The 16790-nt window shown below is 40.4% G+C and overlaps 2 protein-coding genes across 4 annotated transcripts in view; both read left to right on the top strand.

The window, feature by feature from the left end:
* Nucleotides 1-11810, top strand: part of LOC140543431 (constitutive coactivator of PPAR-gamma-like protein 1 homolog) — a 30304-nt gene extending 18494 nt beyond the window's left edge. Inside the window, exons 12-17 of one of the 2 annotated variants that reach the window (XM_072666555.1) lie at nt 1495-1609; nt 4552-4761; nt 6099-6288; nt 7799-7937; nt 8130-8226; nt 9807-11810. In XM_072666555.1, the coding sequence (XP_072522656.1) occupies nt 1495-1609; nt 4552-4761; nt 6099-6288; nt 7799-7937; nt 8130-8226; nt 9807-10106 (1051 nt within the window). In that variant the 3' untranslated portion in view covers nt 10107-11810. Of the gene's footprint in view, nt 1-1494; nt 1610-4551; nt 4762-6098; nt 6289-7795; nt 7938-8129; nt 8227-9806 lie in introns of both variants that reach the window. The other variant, XM_072666554.1, reaches the window with a different exon arrangement.
* Nucleotides 11811-14758: 2948 nt separating this feature from the next.
* phf2 (PHD finger protein 2) overlaps nt 14759-16790 on the top strand; it is a 60993-nt gene continuing 58961 nt past the window's right edge. For both annotated transcript variants that reach the window (XM_072666553.1, XM_072666552.1), the window contains exon 1: nt 14759-15041. In XM_072666553.1, the coding sequence (XP_072522654.1) occupies nt 14944-15041 (98 nt within the window). In that variant the 5' untranslated portion in view covers nt 14759-14943. The remainder of the gene's footprint in view (nt 15042-16790) is intronic.

Raw genomic sequence — 16790 nt, 5'->3', positions numbered from 1 at the left:
ATTCTTGAGGACCTTTTGGAGGTTCTTCAAGTTGAAACCTTGTAGGAACCTCTTAAGGTGCTTTAAGAAACCTTTATCTTTTGAAAACCTTTTCTTGAAGGTTCCTTAAAGTACCATAAGACTAAAGAACCATCAAAGGTTTCTCAATGATCTTGTCCGTTTAACAGTGTAGTCAAGTGCATCATGATTTACAACAAACCTGTCTTGGCTAACCAACTGCTTTTGGAGTAAGGGAAAAATCGACTGACTTAAGCTGATAACCAGACAATGGCTATAGAACCTGAATATTTGAAGGATATTGTAAGTACACCTACACAGTGTAGGCATTGTTGCTTAGATTCAGTTTACAGAATGATTCTCAGTCAGACAATGTTGTTTTTCTAGAAAGTAAAGAAGGTTAGTAAAGACATTATGCTGATAGCATGCTAACCGGTTCAGGTGAAGTTTACCTTTTAAGGGCTGGTTTGGTAGAATATTTCACTCGCACACATTTCCACTTGCCACACTTATAGCCGATCAGCCAAGACAAGTTTGATGTCCAAAGTTTGCTTTTAGATTAAAACTGAACTCCTGGCTAACGTTGCTAACAAATACAACTCAATAGTCACCCGAAGACCCATGTAAATCTCGACCCATCTCTCGACCCATTCAGACCACATCCAGGTCTGCTTAAACTTGTGCAAAGAGTGGATTTCCCTAAGATTGAAAGCAGGGGTTTCCAGCTTGTGACCCACAATTTTTAAAAATGCCAGATCTTTTAAAATGCAAACAAAAATATAACAATAATAAAAATGTTTCCTGTAGTATCAATTCAAATAGCATACCTTTCTGCACCAATTAAACATAATTAGATAGCTATGTCAGTTTTGCCAGACCAGTCTTGTCTCATTTAATTTTCATTTAATTCTGCTTGGTTAAATGTCTAGATACTGTATTTTAATGGCATTTTGCAGTGCCACTATCACCCACTGGGGTCCCACAAGTTGAAAGCCAATGTTTTAGATCAGTATATCATAATATGTGGACTTTAAAAATAAATCATGGTATACAAGGTATGCGTACACATACATTTCATACTGTGTCTTACTGACTGTGACCTTAAGAAAGGCTGATGGTGGTTTTAGCGAGTTGGGCGAAGTGTGAGAGCATGTGTATACAAAAACAATTTGGGTCACTATTGACTTGATAGAGTTTGTTAGTGATAGTGTTAGTTCTTCATAGCTCCATTCTAAAACTAAAGAACACAGTTTTGACACCAAACATGTCTGGGCTGATTGACCACATCTGAGGTAAGTGGACCTTTTAAATAAATTTCCCATTTATGAATGCATTTACATTTTAGTTCGAAATGTAGTTGTAAATTTAATAACTGTTAACACAATTCCTTTATGGTCTTACCCTGCTTCCAGAAAAAAAACTGAACATAGTAGCAGGTAGAAATAATGGGTTCCTGTGTTTTTTGCTGTATTTCACACCCTTTGTGTTTTGCTTCAGGTTTATGTTACAATGGCCAGGAGTAAGAATTTTGCGTCGTAACGAACTTGACGCTTTCCTAGCCCAAGCACTTTCTCCTAAACTTTATGAGCCTGACCAGCTGCAGGAACTGAAGGTGATTGTGTGGCAACTATTGAATGTGGAATGTCCTGGGAATACACACTTGTTTTGCACTTTTTTGTAGTTTAATGTACTGAAGGCCTGTCACGATAGCTGATATATTGTTCTAGAAATAATTGAAATAAAAAAAAAATACGGTCAATGTATTACCCCTTTATGCGACTGATAAAAATAGTAATAAAATAACATTTGATAAATAAAATCTGAATAAAATGAAACCGCTATTTTTAAACACATTTGGCTCATTCACGTTAATGGGCTCTCCTCGCTCATTCTGCTTAAATCCAAAATGTTCCAAACCGGAGCTTTGGAATGTGACTTATGCAGTCTTTTGGGAAAAACAGATTTTAGCTTTGAGTTTGTAGCTAGGTCACAAAACTCTCGGTTCAGATCGAATCACAGTTTTTGCATCATAGATCAGGTCAATTTTCGGTTCAGCCAAAGGGAGAAAAAAAGGGAGATTTGTGATGTCACTTCAGATGTGCAACCACGCTCAATATATTACCATTGTCATATAAAGACAGACCAATCAACCTTTTGTTAGTGCTGTTAGTGGCTGTGTTTCTAATACTCACTTTACTGAGTGATGTACTCTCAGTGTGTATCCGGTTAGTGGTGTTAGGTCTTTTACTCTGCTCCCGCCAATAGGCTTGTTAGTTATAGAGTTTGAGTCAGATATGGTACAAAACGAACATATTGATAACATATTCTCGAAATACAACGTAGAGTTTCTGTGGCGTACTTCATGGCCTAAAAACTTTTATTGTTTCCCAACTGACACAACACATATGTGTCGCAAGGCGCTTTCTGTTTGTCTTGCATTGGAATACAAGCTATAAATGTCTGTATGGCTTGAATAAGTGGTGTGAAAGCCTACAGCAGTAGTAAAACTCTATTCCACACTACTATGGTAAAGCTTAGGCAGTTATTCCGCGTTTCACATGCGTGCTGAACTGTGAGGAGCAGAACTATCCGTTACACCACTACCTGTAACAGTCTGCTCTGTGTGTATGGAGGCGCCATTATTTGTGTATTGGTCATTGTATTGGTCATTTTTCTACACGATAGATGCTGCTGTCTGCTCACAGACTTAAGAGACAGAAAGCAGACAAGAGAACAGAACAGCGAGACTAGCTAAAATACAAGCCAGCCGCAATGGGTCAGCAAAAATGTTCGAGGTCATGTCCATATATTGAACCATAAGTCGATAGCGTAATTGTCGTGACAGGCCTAGTAATGAGTTGATTTTTGGTTGAAATGAACCATCCAGAACCTTCTTTCCCAGGACACTCCTCATATTGCTATTGCAAGTTAGTGCAAAATGTGCTTAACACGTCAGCCCTTACCCCTGTGTGAAAGCATGCTTTCTTTTAAGCACTGGCTTTGCAGGAAAACGATGTTCCATCGTTTCGGACCGGCTTTTAATGGCAGGGGATTGTGTAGATGGTTTACTTGTAGATTTGTCTTAGTCTGCCTTTGGTGCTGTCCTTTGATTTCCTTTCTCTATGTCTGCCAGTTCATCTAGTTTGATGAACGAGTTCATGAAACACACTGACATTCTGTAAACCATCCACACCAGCTGTGCGCTTTCATCTGTGGTTGTGTGTGTTAGGCTTGGGCGATTTGACGATATTGTATCATTGTGACGTCAGCAGTTTTGGCCCACAATCTTAAGCCAAAACATTAACACCTGACAGGTGAAGTGAAAAACACTGATCATCTAAAGTTCATCTAAAGTGGCATCTGTCAATGGGGTTAGATATATTAGGCAACTGTGATGGCTAGACGACTGGGTTGGAGCATATCCAGAACATCAGGCAGGTCTTGTAGGGTTTTTCCTGGTATGCAGTGAACAGTACCTACCAAACGTGGTCTAAAAAAGGACAACCGGTGAACCGGCAACAGGGTCATGGGCACCTAAGACCTAAGATCATTGATGTGATCATGGAGGGCCCACTTCACAACTTACAGGACTTAAAGGTTCTGCTGCTAACCTCTTGGTGCCAGATACCACAGGACACTTTCAGAGGTCTTGCCTCAAGTCCATGTCTCGAATGATCAAATGTTGTGGCGGCATAAAGGGGACCTAGTCAGTATTAGGAAGGTGGTACTAATGTTATGGCTGATCTGTGTATATGTGTGATTTGGAGATACGTGGCAACGTGGTTTTATGCAGGTAGTTGAGTTTGAATGTCAAAATAGATGGGATTATAAATGAAATATTATATATTTAACAGTTTATTCAGTTTTTTCTGTTCTGATCACCACCCCACCTCATCCTCAACTCTCCAACTCATCCCAGAAGTATTGGATGGAGCACCACCATCATTCCAGAGAACACAGTGCCCCACTGTTTCATGGCTCAATACCCCTTTATACCACTCTAGCACATACCTGGCATTAGGCATGGTCCAACAGGTCCATGTTTATCTACTCAATAGACCCCTACTTTATTGGCAGTACATTTCTTTACAGGCACTTGACAAGCTGTGTGTGAGTGCATTTGCACATGTGTGTCAGCAATGGGTACAGCATAACGTAGAGGAATGCATTCATTAGAATGAGTGTCCACAAACATTTGGACACATAGTGTATGTTGATGAGAGCTGATGAATCATCTGTGATGATATTAAAAAAACATCTTTTGTAAAATGGACATCGCCCAACCCTACTGCGTGGGTGTGTATGTGTGTGTGTGTATGTGTTGGCGCCTTAGCTTTGTGCCTACCTGTGTGTGGCTGGCTGTTTGTAGGCTGCTTTCTCTCTAGCTGTGTGTCTTTATGTGAGTGTGTTGGCTGCGCTGGCTCATGCTTTGCTCCTGCGTGGTCTCCTGCTTGCTTCCTCCCTTTCGTGCTTCGCTACTAGCTTTGCTGAGTTTGGCCCCCTCGCTCCAGTCCGGTCCTAAATCAGTTGTGTGTGTGTGTGTGTCGTCTCCAGATCGATAACCTGGACCCCCGCGGAGTCCAGCTGGCCGCTCTCTTCATGAGCGGAGTGGACATGGCCCTGTTTGCCAACGATGTGTGCGGCCAGCCCATTCCCTGGGAGCACTGCTGTCCGTGGATGTATTTTGATGGCAAGCTGCTGCAGAGCAAACTGATCCGAGCCACTCGGGACAAGGCCCCGCTCATTGACCTCTGTGATGGTCAGGTACAGTCCCCTCAGCGGCTTCTAGCTGCCTCTCTCTGTTAATGTTAAGTGATAGTTTAGGTCCAACAATTATCATCGTATAAACTGCAACCCTAAACCATTGTACGTCACGTCTTAGATACTTGAGCATGTGGTTACTGACACTTAATTTAATACTGTTATGTACCAAACTGACAAAACGACATGTCTTGTTTATTAGTTGTGTAACGGATCACAAAACTCAAGGAGTTATAGATTGAAACTTATTTTTACACAGTGTATTTGTATTAATTACGTTTTCTTTATTAGTGACTTTTAGTTTGACAAGATGTGTTTGTATTGGTGGCCTATTTTGAAACGGTCTGTTTGTACGTTTGTATTAGTGACTTTTATGTTGACATGGTCTGTTTGTATTAAAGTCTTTAACTTTGACAGTCTGTTTACTTATATTAGTGACTTTTATTTTGACCAAGTCTGTTTGTTAGAGAGTTTTATTTTGACATGGTCTGTTTGTAGTAGGCTTATTTTACAGTCTCTGTATTAGTGACTTTTATTTTGACATGGTTGGGTTGTATTAGAGACTTTTACTTTGACAGTCTGTTCGCTTATATTAGTGACTTTTATTTTGACACTGTCTGTATTAGAGATTTTTATTTTGAAAGTCGGTTCTTTTATATTAGTTACTTTTTATTTTGACACGGCCTGATTGTATTAGAGACTTTAACTTTGACCGTCTGTTCATTTAGGGACTTTTATTTTGACCAAGTCTGTTTACATTAGAGACTTTAAGTTTGACATGGTCTGTTTGTATTAGAGACTTTTACTTTGACAGTCTGTTTGCTTATATTAGTGACTTTTATTTTGACACTTTCTGTACTAGAGTTTTTACTTTGACAGTATGTTCGCTTATATTAGTGACTTTTATTTTGACACTTTCTGTACTAGAGTTTTTTTACTTTGACAGTATGTTCGCTTATATTAGTGACTTTTATTTTGACACTTTCTGTACTAGAGATTTTTACTTTGACAGTATGTTCGCTTATATTAGTGACTTTTATTTTGACATGGTCTTTTTATGTAGGGACTTATTACTGTAAAAAATAACAGCGGATTATCCGTGATCCGCTACACCACTGCTTGTAATGGAGAACATGGTGTGAGAAAGGCACACTGCTAATGGTAAGGGTAAGAAGGCTTACGCTATTTGTTGCCATGGCTATGTTAACACTAGCCTGTTGTCTAGGCCTTTATGGGCTAAACCAGGTATGTTGGAGGGTGATTTTTAAACCATGCGGTTGTGTGGTCCCGCTGGAGGAGGGGGTAAAGCTTTTCCTCCTGTCTTCCTCTGTCATCTGTAGGCTGAGCAGGTTGCTAAGGTGGAGAAGATGCGTCAGAGTATCCTGGAGGGTTTGAACTTTTCTCGGCCGCCTCACCCCCTCCCCTTCCCCCCACCACCTCCACACGCCATGCCCTTCTACCCCCCCAACGGTACCTTCTACCCCCCTCCCCCTTTGCCTCCTCATCCAGGCCGGGGCAGGGCCATGCCTGGTAAGTTGTAGGACGTTTATATGACTCTACTGTTAGAGCTGTACTTTACTGTGCTCACACACAGAAGCGCTACAGTACTGATGAGCAGAATATTCTTCTGAATGATCTTTGCATAAGAATAAGATATAGATCATATTTATCATATCAGGTGCAACATATGCATGGTGTGGAAGGTGTAGGAGAACAATGTCAATATATCATGTTTCAAAATAACATTGATTCATTCAACTGTCAATATTTTATCATTTAATTGATATTTTATCACTAATTAACTACAGTCAGTTCCCACCCTGCAATGTGATTGGCTAATAATGGGTATGCATTGACGTCACGTCCCCCTTAGTCAGACTGAGAGGCGAAACATTCTGCAGCACGGCTGCGTTTATATTTGACCACTTTCCGTGCCAGTATCTCACATTACAGCACAAACTTGTGTGTATTATTGCTTAATTAGACCTTTCTCATAATGTACCAAAATGCATTGGGTTTTATCCACAAGAGGGCGCTAAGAAGTTGTTTTTTTCACCACCTTCTGTCAGTGGTATCATTATTGAGGGCGGCTGAATAGCACAGTGGATAACACCATCACTATGTACACAACACAGCAGGATTTGATCTTCCTTATAAAACCATTACTGTATGCCAGTTAGAAAACGTATGCAAGACTCTTAACATTACATTCTTCTACTGTAATAAATAGGACCTTTTTTCTAGCAAAATCACAATAGCGTTATTGTGGGTATATAGTATTGTAGGGTATCATGATTTTTTGTGGCTTCTCGCATTAGAAAATACAATTTACAGATATTGCACAGCAGCACAGTAGGATTCAACCCCTATATTTAACCCATCAGTGGTACACACACACACACCAGTGAACAGGGCAGTGAGAACACACACCCAGGATGGTGGGTGGGCTTGCTTAATAGCATCTCATCTTAGCTGTCAATGTGTTTTGTGCTGTTGTCTACTGAAGTTTGCTGCAGACCAGCCCTCCAGAACTGGAGTGCAACCATGCTTTAGACCCCTGGTATTAACGCTAATGGACGACTTGGGGCTCCGTTACACAAATCAGATATCCCAACAAGCCAGATTCTTCATTTCCGCTTTTGGAGGATCTTCTCTCCTCAGACACACCTTATTAAACTCCTCTGTTATTTAGCAGGAATTTAACAACCCTGCTCTACAAGATTCCCAACTGGAAACACAGCCTCAGCATTTTTTAGAGTTCAGTTAGTATTGAAAGACTGGAAATAACTATTACCTCTATAATTCATGAACTTGATGGCTGTTGTTTCATGAATTAAACATTCTGCATTACCGGCTCCTCTCCCTCTCCCACCACCCTCTGTGCCACGAGCCCATTTTGGTGCCCCAAAACAGTAGAACACATTCTGCCCCCTATGTTTTCTGTAGTGTATTGCAGTTTTGTACAGTGCTCTGATCTGCTGTTTATTGTTTTACTGAATTGTGTGTGTGTGTGTGTGTGTGTGTGGATGTGTTTAAGCAGGACTCCAGCCCATCCCATCTCATGGTGGTAAGCTGGAGATAGCTGGCACGGTCGTGGGTCAGTGGGCAGGTGCTAGGCGAGGCAGGGGACGGGGCTCCTTCCCCATTCAGGTGGTGTCAGTCGGAGGACCTACCAGAGGGTACGTCACTTCAGTAGCTCTATACTTTAGTTTCTAATTCTGCTAATAATAACTACAGTATGTCCATAGCAGTTACTGAATACTTAATGGGAGTAACTGAGTAATAAAGCTAAAGATTAATAACTGAATAATAAAAGATTGACGTCTGTGAATGGTTTGGTGAACTTGAACTGTTCTTTGTCTTTGGAGTAGAAGACCAAGAGGCGTGATCTCAACCCCTATTATAAGGACCTTTGGCCGAGGAACCAAATTTCATGGGAGAGGTTTCAAGAGTCAGGTATCATACCAGGTCAGTTACGCTCATCTTTATTCTGTTGCTGTAATTCAGTGCTTTATTTATTTATTTATTTATTTAATTAATTGTTCACGTCTGCTGTCACCAAACCAAGCGTTTTTGGTGTGTAGCTACACTACATTTCCAAATGTTTGTGGACTCCCCTGCTAATGAACGCAATCAGCTACTTTAAGTTTCACCCTTTGCTGACACAGATGTGCAAATTTGCACATACAGATCTAGTCTAGTCCCAATAGAGAAGTATTGCCGAAAGAATAAGCGGAATAAGCAGACAAACACGGACCTACTGGCAACATGCCTAAAGCCAGGTGTGGGATAGAGGGGTATATAGACCCTCAGCACTGAGCTGTAGAACTGTGTTCTCTGGAATGATATAATATTATATATCATATGATATAATACTTTTGGGATGAGTTAGGGAGTTGTTGATGAGTTAGGATGGTGATCGTTTAAACATCTTGACCTCACTAACGCTCTTGTTGCTGAATGCAATCAAATCCTCATAATAATGCTCAGCAAAATCTAGTAGATATCCTTCCCTGGACAGTAGAGACAGTTACCCCAACAAAAGTGGGATAAACTCTTTTTAATATCCTTTGATTTCAGAAGAAACCGTGGATGAGCAGGTGTCCCAATATGTTTGTCCATATAGTGTATCTAACAGAACTATGGTCTATTTTTATACTGTAGATAACAGTACTAAGGGTGTTGTGATCCTTTTTTTTACCCTCTAATCCAATTGCTTTAAGGGATTGGGACAGATCCAGGCATATTTTCATGGATCAGGTATTTTTAGTTCCGATTCTGTGTTCTAGCTTCAGTGTTTCACAGTGGAACCTGAAAACCTAACATACATCTGTGGTGTACCACTTTACACATCACACAGGAAGTGATTTCACTGCAGCATTTTAACTGAGAGGTCAGTCAGACTGTTGTTTAAAATATTAAACACACTATAAAATGGTGATTTTAAAGAAGCTGGCTTCCAAACAAAAAATAATGTCATAATGTCATATGATATTGACTATAAAACAAAGTGATGTTTGCTTCAGTATTAAATTGCAGCACATCTAACCTAAGTTGCATGACTGTATTCATTACAAAAACATGCAGATCAGTAAAGATCGGTATGGTCCGATACTCAGCCTTAAGGTACTTCAGTCAGATTGGAGGCTAAAAAAAAAAGTGGATCAGGACATCCTTAAGATGATCTACAGTATAAAAACAGACCATAGTGCTGCAAGTATTTTTTGGGTCTGATGCTCATTGATGTGGTATAAGCTTCCAGTACTTGGTTTAGCTACATTTGCTTCGTAGCTAAACCCCTTAAACAGCTTGGGGCTCGCCGGCTGGCTAAAAGTGTTATTACAAACTCCTATTACTAATGAATAGCCCCACCGTTTTTATACAGAAGTCTCTGTAATTACTGAGTAATACACTTTAGTGATAAGCCATGTGTGTGTGATGTGATAAGTGTGATAAGTGCAAAACTAAAGAACTTCTTGTGTTTTTATTTGGTGAGTTTGACTAAACTTCAAGTGAACCTTCAAAAAGGAGTTCAATTCTCTTCTCAGAGTAAACCCGCATACGCCGCATCCGTCAGCGAGGTGGTGAAAGAGCGGAAGAAGCCGAAGGTGGAGTGCAAACCGTCTTCGGAGGGGTCGGCGGCAACCGAGAACGGGCTGGAGGTCAGGGAGGCGGAGCAAGTGAACGGAAACAAAGCAGATGGCAGGGGTCCCCACCAACCGGAAAGTGCCTTTAGCAACGACTCCAAAATGTGCAATATTAACCCTCATTTAAATGCACTAAATGCAGACAGCGAGCGCCACAGAGACGAAGCTGTGAGCGCCACTGTCTTAAAGACAGAAGAGTAAACCTATTTTTATAGAGAGGGCGAAGGATGTCGGACGGGTTTAGGGTTAAGGAAAATCTGGAAAGATGGAAAGCCTACAGTTTGTGAACATTTTTTCCTCTCCGAAAAGCGATAAACATGAGGACTTACTGTATGAAATTTTTAAGAAATCCCTCTTTGACGTCAGCGAGTTAAAACCTGCGAATAACGACGACAGTACAAAACAACAGCAACAACAACTAAAAAGAAAAAAAAGACATGAAGTATACCAGTTTTCTTAGAGAATAATACCAGTATAAGGAGTTAGGCCTGCTCCCTCCTCACTGATATATTTACCTGTTTCAAAAACTGGTTACGCAGACATGGTTTATTTTACGTTCTCTTGAATTGCTGAAGCCGAAAAGAACCTTCGTTTAGTAACTTATAGGTTGAGATGTTCTACCAGTACTTGGCACCATATATATATTTGCCATTGTAATTGAATTTGTGTTGTGTCACAGTAAATGCTTCTTTCCTTTTTCTTTTAAGGAATAAAACTCACAATAGAAAAAAAGAGAAAGAGAGCAAGAACACATTTCTCACTTGGGTCATCACTGTGGGTTTACTTGTGCTAATGAAAAAAAAAGATAATAAAAATGAACATAACGTGCAGGATTGTTCGGAAATTAAGTAACTAACTAGTATAAATACTTGCAGCTTTAGGTTCTAACGATCAGTGTCATACTTTAGCAGTGTAAGAAACATCAAGAAACAGAAACATCGCAGAAACGATCCGATGAAAAAACACCAGTGTTTTCTTTGTCAGAAACCCGCCATGCACCAAGTGACCGATTTTCTTCGTGTGGTTTCTTGAATCAATTGTAGAACATTAGTACGACGGTTTCAGCAACTTCTCTGCATGGTTCACGATTAAAAACAAGCAAAAAAAAAGGTGTGTAGTTATTATGCATGTTGTCCTTTCTCTTCCATCTCTACAAGTACTGTGCCCATTTGCAAAATCTTAAAAATGGCTAATAATCAGTAATAGTCCTATTAAAGGTGTTAACTGTTAGTCAGTAACTGATTTGCTCTAACCTTGAAATTTTTTGTGATTATTGACCTTTGTTGCATTTACTCAAAATAAAAAAAGAAAATATATCAGATGTTATCTAGCCACTTTAAATATTGTTAACCCTGGTGTACTCATCCATCTCTGTAGCCATTCTTGTCCTTTGTTGCTGTTTTTCTGCATTCATCTTAGCATAAAAAAAACATCTGTCTGGGAAAAAAAGAAAAGAAAAACGCTTTAATCTTTTCGAAAGCCCCTCCTCCTCCTCCTCTCTTCTCATAGCCTGAGTAAAACGGAACGTATGACCCTCCTATTCGAGAGTTTAGCATAAGCAGGTAAACTTGTAATCATTTTCGGTGTTTACTTTTAGTGTTTTTTGGGAGCTTCTTCTACTTCTGAACGAGAATCATTACTTAAAAAAAGTTTTTTTCCATCTAATCCTCCTGATGCTTCTCATTGCACATTAGTGATCAGAAATATGGTGTATTCCCCTGCCCGCAAGACTAAATAGGTTACCTTAATGTAAGTTGATCGGAGTTTTTTCCTAACTCATGGGGTGTAAAAGAATGATCTACTGTTGGGTTCGAGTGATTGTTGATGGATTGTGGTGTGATGTACTAGAAGGAAATTGAATGCAACTTACAATGCTTAATAAAAGTCTTTATTCTTTTAGTATAATTCCGCTGTGTGGGCCTTTTTTTGTTGGGTTTTGTTGCTTAATGCTTTGTCCAGAACTAACTGATCTGTTGAAGCGCTTTCTCAGCTGTCTGGAAACTCCTAGGATCATTCACAGCTCAGATGGTGGAGAAACCTTTTCATACGTGGCTTCTAAACTCTGAAACAGCACTCCAGAGAATAGGAGGCAAACTATAGTTGATCTAAAATCAGATCTGAATTCAAAAACAACACAAAACAAAAAAAAAAACTAATTAGCTGTAATAACAAAAATTTTTATTTATTTAACTTTTTTTTTTATTATTTACTTATTTTTAACAGCAGTGTTTACACATTTTTTTAAACAAAGTGTTTTTCAACCCATACATTAAAAAAATTACATTTATAGTTTCTTTTTTGAACATTTGATACATTTGTCTTGACAGCAACAATGTGTAGATTCAAAGCTTCCTATATTGCCTATCCTAATCCTCAGATAATCAGTAGTTTACAGTAGTTAGTAGTTTGTAGTAGTTACAATATCAGAACCCCAGTGTATTATCAAGCAATCTACACTCATTTTCTAAAGTTGGAGTGCGCCGCCTACTGGTGGAAACACTACACACTCATACAGCAGAACCAGTTCCTTTATTTACTGTTTATTTACTATTTTTATTATTAATGCCATTAACGTTATGTCATACATTTATACATTGAGCGGTAGAGCTGGTTTGAATGTACTGATTTCTATGTTCTTTAGGACATTTATTTATATTTAGGACATTTATTTATACAGATATTTATATATTAATAATTTGAAAAAAAAGTGTTCCTGGTAAGACCCTCGATCAATAGTGATAAAGTGGAACTACATCACATGGTTCATGCAGAAGCCTAACTATGTAAAATATGTTAAAACAGCAATGGGTGAAATTTTACCTGTACAAAACAAAAGGTGTTCATTTATCCCAATTTAACATGTATGAATTCCAATCCCATGGACAGAAGTATTGGGACAGCATTTATTGTTTCTTCCTAAATCAAAGGTATTAAAAAAAGAGTACATCCTGCTTTTGTTTGAGTAACTGTCTCTACTATTTCTACTGGGATTTGGAGCATTGTTGTAGAGATTTCATTGTTTTCAGCAACGGGTGAGGTCAGCATATTGCATGGTCATCAACCTAAATTATCCTAAAATAAAAAAAAAAACTGTGGGTCAGGGTTAGGTGGGAATATTGGATTGCCCTATACTGGGAAGCTTTATACCCCTATAGTCTACAATTGGCATTGGACATGGTGAACTTAAACTCGTGTGCTGCTGCTCCAGAGCATCCTATTCTACTGCCAATAATGTTTTTTTTAATGTACGAGCAGCTGAACACCTGCATCAGCACTGAGTGCATTAAAGTAGCTGAATTTCCTAACTAGAAGACGTGTCTAGATACTTACATTTCAACACTGTACATATACTGTGTAATACTATAAATATACTATATAATGATGTTAATAAATGTATCACACACACACACTACTGTTCAAAGGTGAAATCAGTGTTTCATTAGCAGTACTGAGGCAGAAAAATGTATTACATTATAAATGCAGAACAAACTGATTGCAAACTAATATTTGTGAATATTAAATAGAATGAATATTCATTTTGATGTGTTTAAATGATTAATGATGAACAGAGCTGTAGATAATTCAAAAAAATTATATTAAATTATAATGTGTTAATATTTGTCAATATTTATAACCCCCTATTATAGATCATGCCCATAAGTAAAACAGCATTTTATTTATCTTGATTTACTTATTATGTTGCTAAGATACTTTAAATATTGAATATGATGTTTGAGATCTTTTGATCTTTCCAATATTAGAAGCAACACTATCATAAATGGGCATTTCTTGCTCCTGGGCTCCCCCTACAGTTGGGCGGTGTGATACCCGCTTTTAGCCACCGGTTAAAGACACATCTTTCTGGACGAGCTGAGAGTGAGAGAAGCATGTGGACTGAGGTGCTACAGTAATATTACTGGATTTTACACACATATGACTCGGGTTATGCCACAGTAGGCCTGGAACACACTTTACGCAAGGACCCCTCGTGTGGTTGCTTTCAAACATCGGTTCACGCCGCATTTCATAATAGCCACTCCAGCAACAGCCATGTCGTCTTGTACCACTGGCAGTTGTCTTGACTGTCTTGGCCGAGCGTTGGCATTAGCAATTGCGTACTGGCGTTGAGTGTGTTATCGGCCTTATCCTGCGCTCCCCACCAGAGAGGGTATTACATACTGCTGTTAGCAGAGCGCTGAGCCCGCAGTGCCACCGACAGCACTGCTATTCTCGCTGTTACAGTCGGTGGAGCAACACAGTGATTTTGAAGCTATTTTGTTATTTTAAGATAAAAGGTTTTTAAATGTTGTTTTAAGTAATGCTGTGTTATTATATAAAAAAAATATTAAACATGGTAATACATAGTTTGTAATACATTTATGATCAACCATATCATTAAAACCACTGAAAATGACATTATCTTGTGATAATGGCCACATATTAGGCACCAATATTATTTTTCTTGTTTGTTTTTTTAATGGCTTTTATATATTATGTCAGAATTTGATGCCGAATGGACCAATAGGAATGCTCTAAATGACTTAATATAAATAAAAGATTTTTTTTGTTTTTTTCCTAATTTTTTTTTCGGAGGTTTTGCGTGACATCAATTATATAAAATAAACACAATAAAGTAAGAACATTACAAAAATAATTATAACGTGTTAATAATGTTTTTTTTCTTCCAAAAATTATGTTAAATGCAGCTCCTCCTGATAGCTGCTGCTTTCACAGAAATTTCCTTCCGTGTGAATAAAGTTTCTTACTCTGTATACACACACACACACACACACCCACACCCACACCCACACACATACACCCCCTCCCGCCCTTCACCCTCCACCACTCCCATGCTGCACTCTCGTCCCGCTCGGATATGAATACACTCTCGCCCTGAGGATCTCCCCAGCATTTGCTGCCATTGCATCGAGGCTTTTTTTGCCTTCCTGCCCCCCTCCTTCCCTCCCTCCCTCCCTCCCTCTCTCTCTTTCGCTCTCTGTCTCTCTCCCTCCTCTGCTGTTGTGAATGCTGATCTAACATGGCGACCGTGCCCGTGTATTGCATCTGCAGGTTACCGTACGACGTAACCCAGTTCATGATCGAGTGCGACGCTTGTAAGGACTGGTTCCACGGCAGGTAAATAAGGCTGCCCTTCTCATTTCGCACCCTCTGCTTCGTCTTCACCTCGCCCGGTCTCTGTTTAGAGGGCTACATCTCCGGGTTTGCCCTCCCATCTTGTGTTTTTTGTGTGTGTATTTTTTCCTGCTCGGTCCCTCCGAGGCCGCGCGCTCAGTTCCCCTTCCAGCTCGCGACGGGTTTTGTTTACGTCGTTTCGTCCTTAGTCGCAGTTTCGCGCGAGGCGACTTCATTAAATGCCACAGTTCGCCCCCTTTTCGCGCTTTTGTGGCGTTATTCACCCTCCGTTGTGACTGAACGTATGTGTGTGTGTGTGTGTGAATGTGTGTGTGTGTGTGTGTGAGAGAGAGCGAGCTAAAGGCTGTGCTAATAGCTGGGGCTTATGCTGTGGGTGGCTCTGCAACAACATTGCAGAAAGAAAACAATGCTTTTCATGCACGTTCCTGTCAATCGCGTGCGGCTTAGCGCCTCGGTGGGCTGTGCGGTGCTTTCGGGGGTGTTCAGGGGTGTTTGGGACCCATTCCGAGGGTGTTTTGGACCTTTTTCGGAGGCGATTCTGAACCCATCTTGCCCTCGAACACAAACGACAGCTCTAAGGAATAATAGCCCGGCTGTGCCAGACGTTGCAGATTTCTCCCTCCTCTCTGCACAGCCGTGCATGTGCTCATATCGCCTCCCGCGTCGCTCGTAACTGATCAGATCGATTGATTATACACTCTGTTTGGTCACTAATCAGCGCACCCCGCGTCCCCTGCTCTGCTCTTCCTCCATGCACTGACAGCAGCCGTGCAAGGCTAGACAGGGGGGATCCGTTTAGCAGCTCGCGCCGCGGGGATGCTGCTCGCGCGTTTGCTTGCTGTTCGTCGTCTCTGAATTCTTGCCGCTCTCTAAAATGCAGGGTTTGCACATGGTAGCATGACGTGTAAGCATTTGCCTCCACTAGCTCGGTGTTAATGGAGAGCGCGCGGTAGCCTTGCAGCCCATTGACTGAGACATTTTACGCGCCTACCGTTTTAACCCTTTCAGGCCCGCAGTGCTGATTACGGCGCTCACATTGTGTGTCAGGTTCAGGTGTATTATTAGAGGCTATGGCAGCTCTTTTGTTCCAGTAACAGACCAGAACTCTTCCCATAGGGCTTTACTTTTCTCTAGATGTTGGATCATGGCTGTGAGGATTTGATTGCGTTCAGTGTATGCACAAGAGAATCAGCTAGTGAGGTCAGGCACTGAGATGCTGGCGGACTGCTTGGTCACAAATGCCACCCAGCTCAGTCCACTCACACAGCTCACACAGCCAAGTGCGAGGGGGCTGTATACCCCCTAGCTGACTCTCTTTGGGCAGGGTGGTGCTCATTCTGTGGACGTTAGATTCTCTCTAGTGGTGTTGCTGAATGGCAGCAATGGGTGCAGCTTTAAGTAACAGCTGATTGCACTCCTTAGAGGGAGTGATGGGATGCTTTTTGAGGTCCTGTGCACATGGGGAGCAAGTTATTGGTGAGTTAAGCGGAAGCGTGAGTAACGTTACCTGGTACACGTCGACGGCTCCTGGTCAGTTATTTAACCTGGTCAGATTGAAACTCTCACCCACAACGCCTTCAGAGTCTCTGTCTATTCTGTTTAGAGATTTATTATTCAGATTTATTATTATTATTATTATTATTACAGCATTTTTAAACTCTGGACAGTTGAACTCATGAGTGCCCCAGACAGGGCTATATTTACAAAAGGGACAAATACTTGGCACCACCA

Source organism: Salminus brasiliensis, chromosome 21 (assembly GCF_030463535.1).
Source record: "Salminus brasiliensis chromosome 21, fSalBra1.hap2, whole genome shotgun sequence".
Classification (NCBI taxonomy): Eukaryota; Metazoa; Chordata; class Actinopteri; order Characiformes; family Bryconidae; genus Salminus; species Salminus brasiliensis.
Note: the sequence above shows the minus strand (reverse complement) of the source record. Positions and strands in the feature narration are given on the sequence as shown.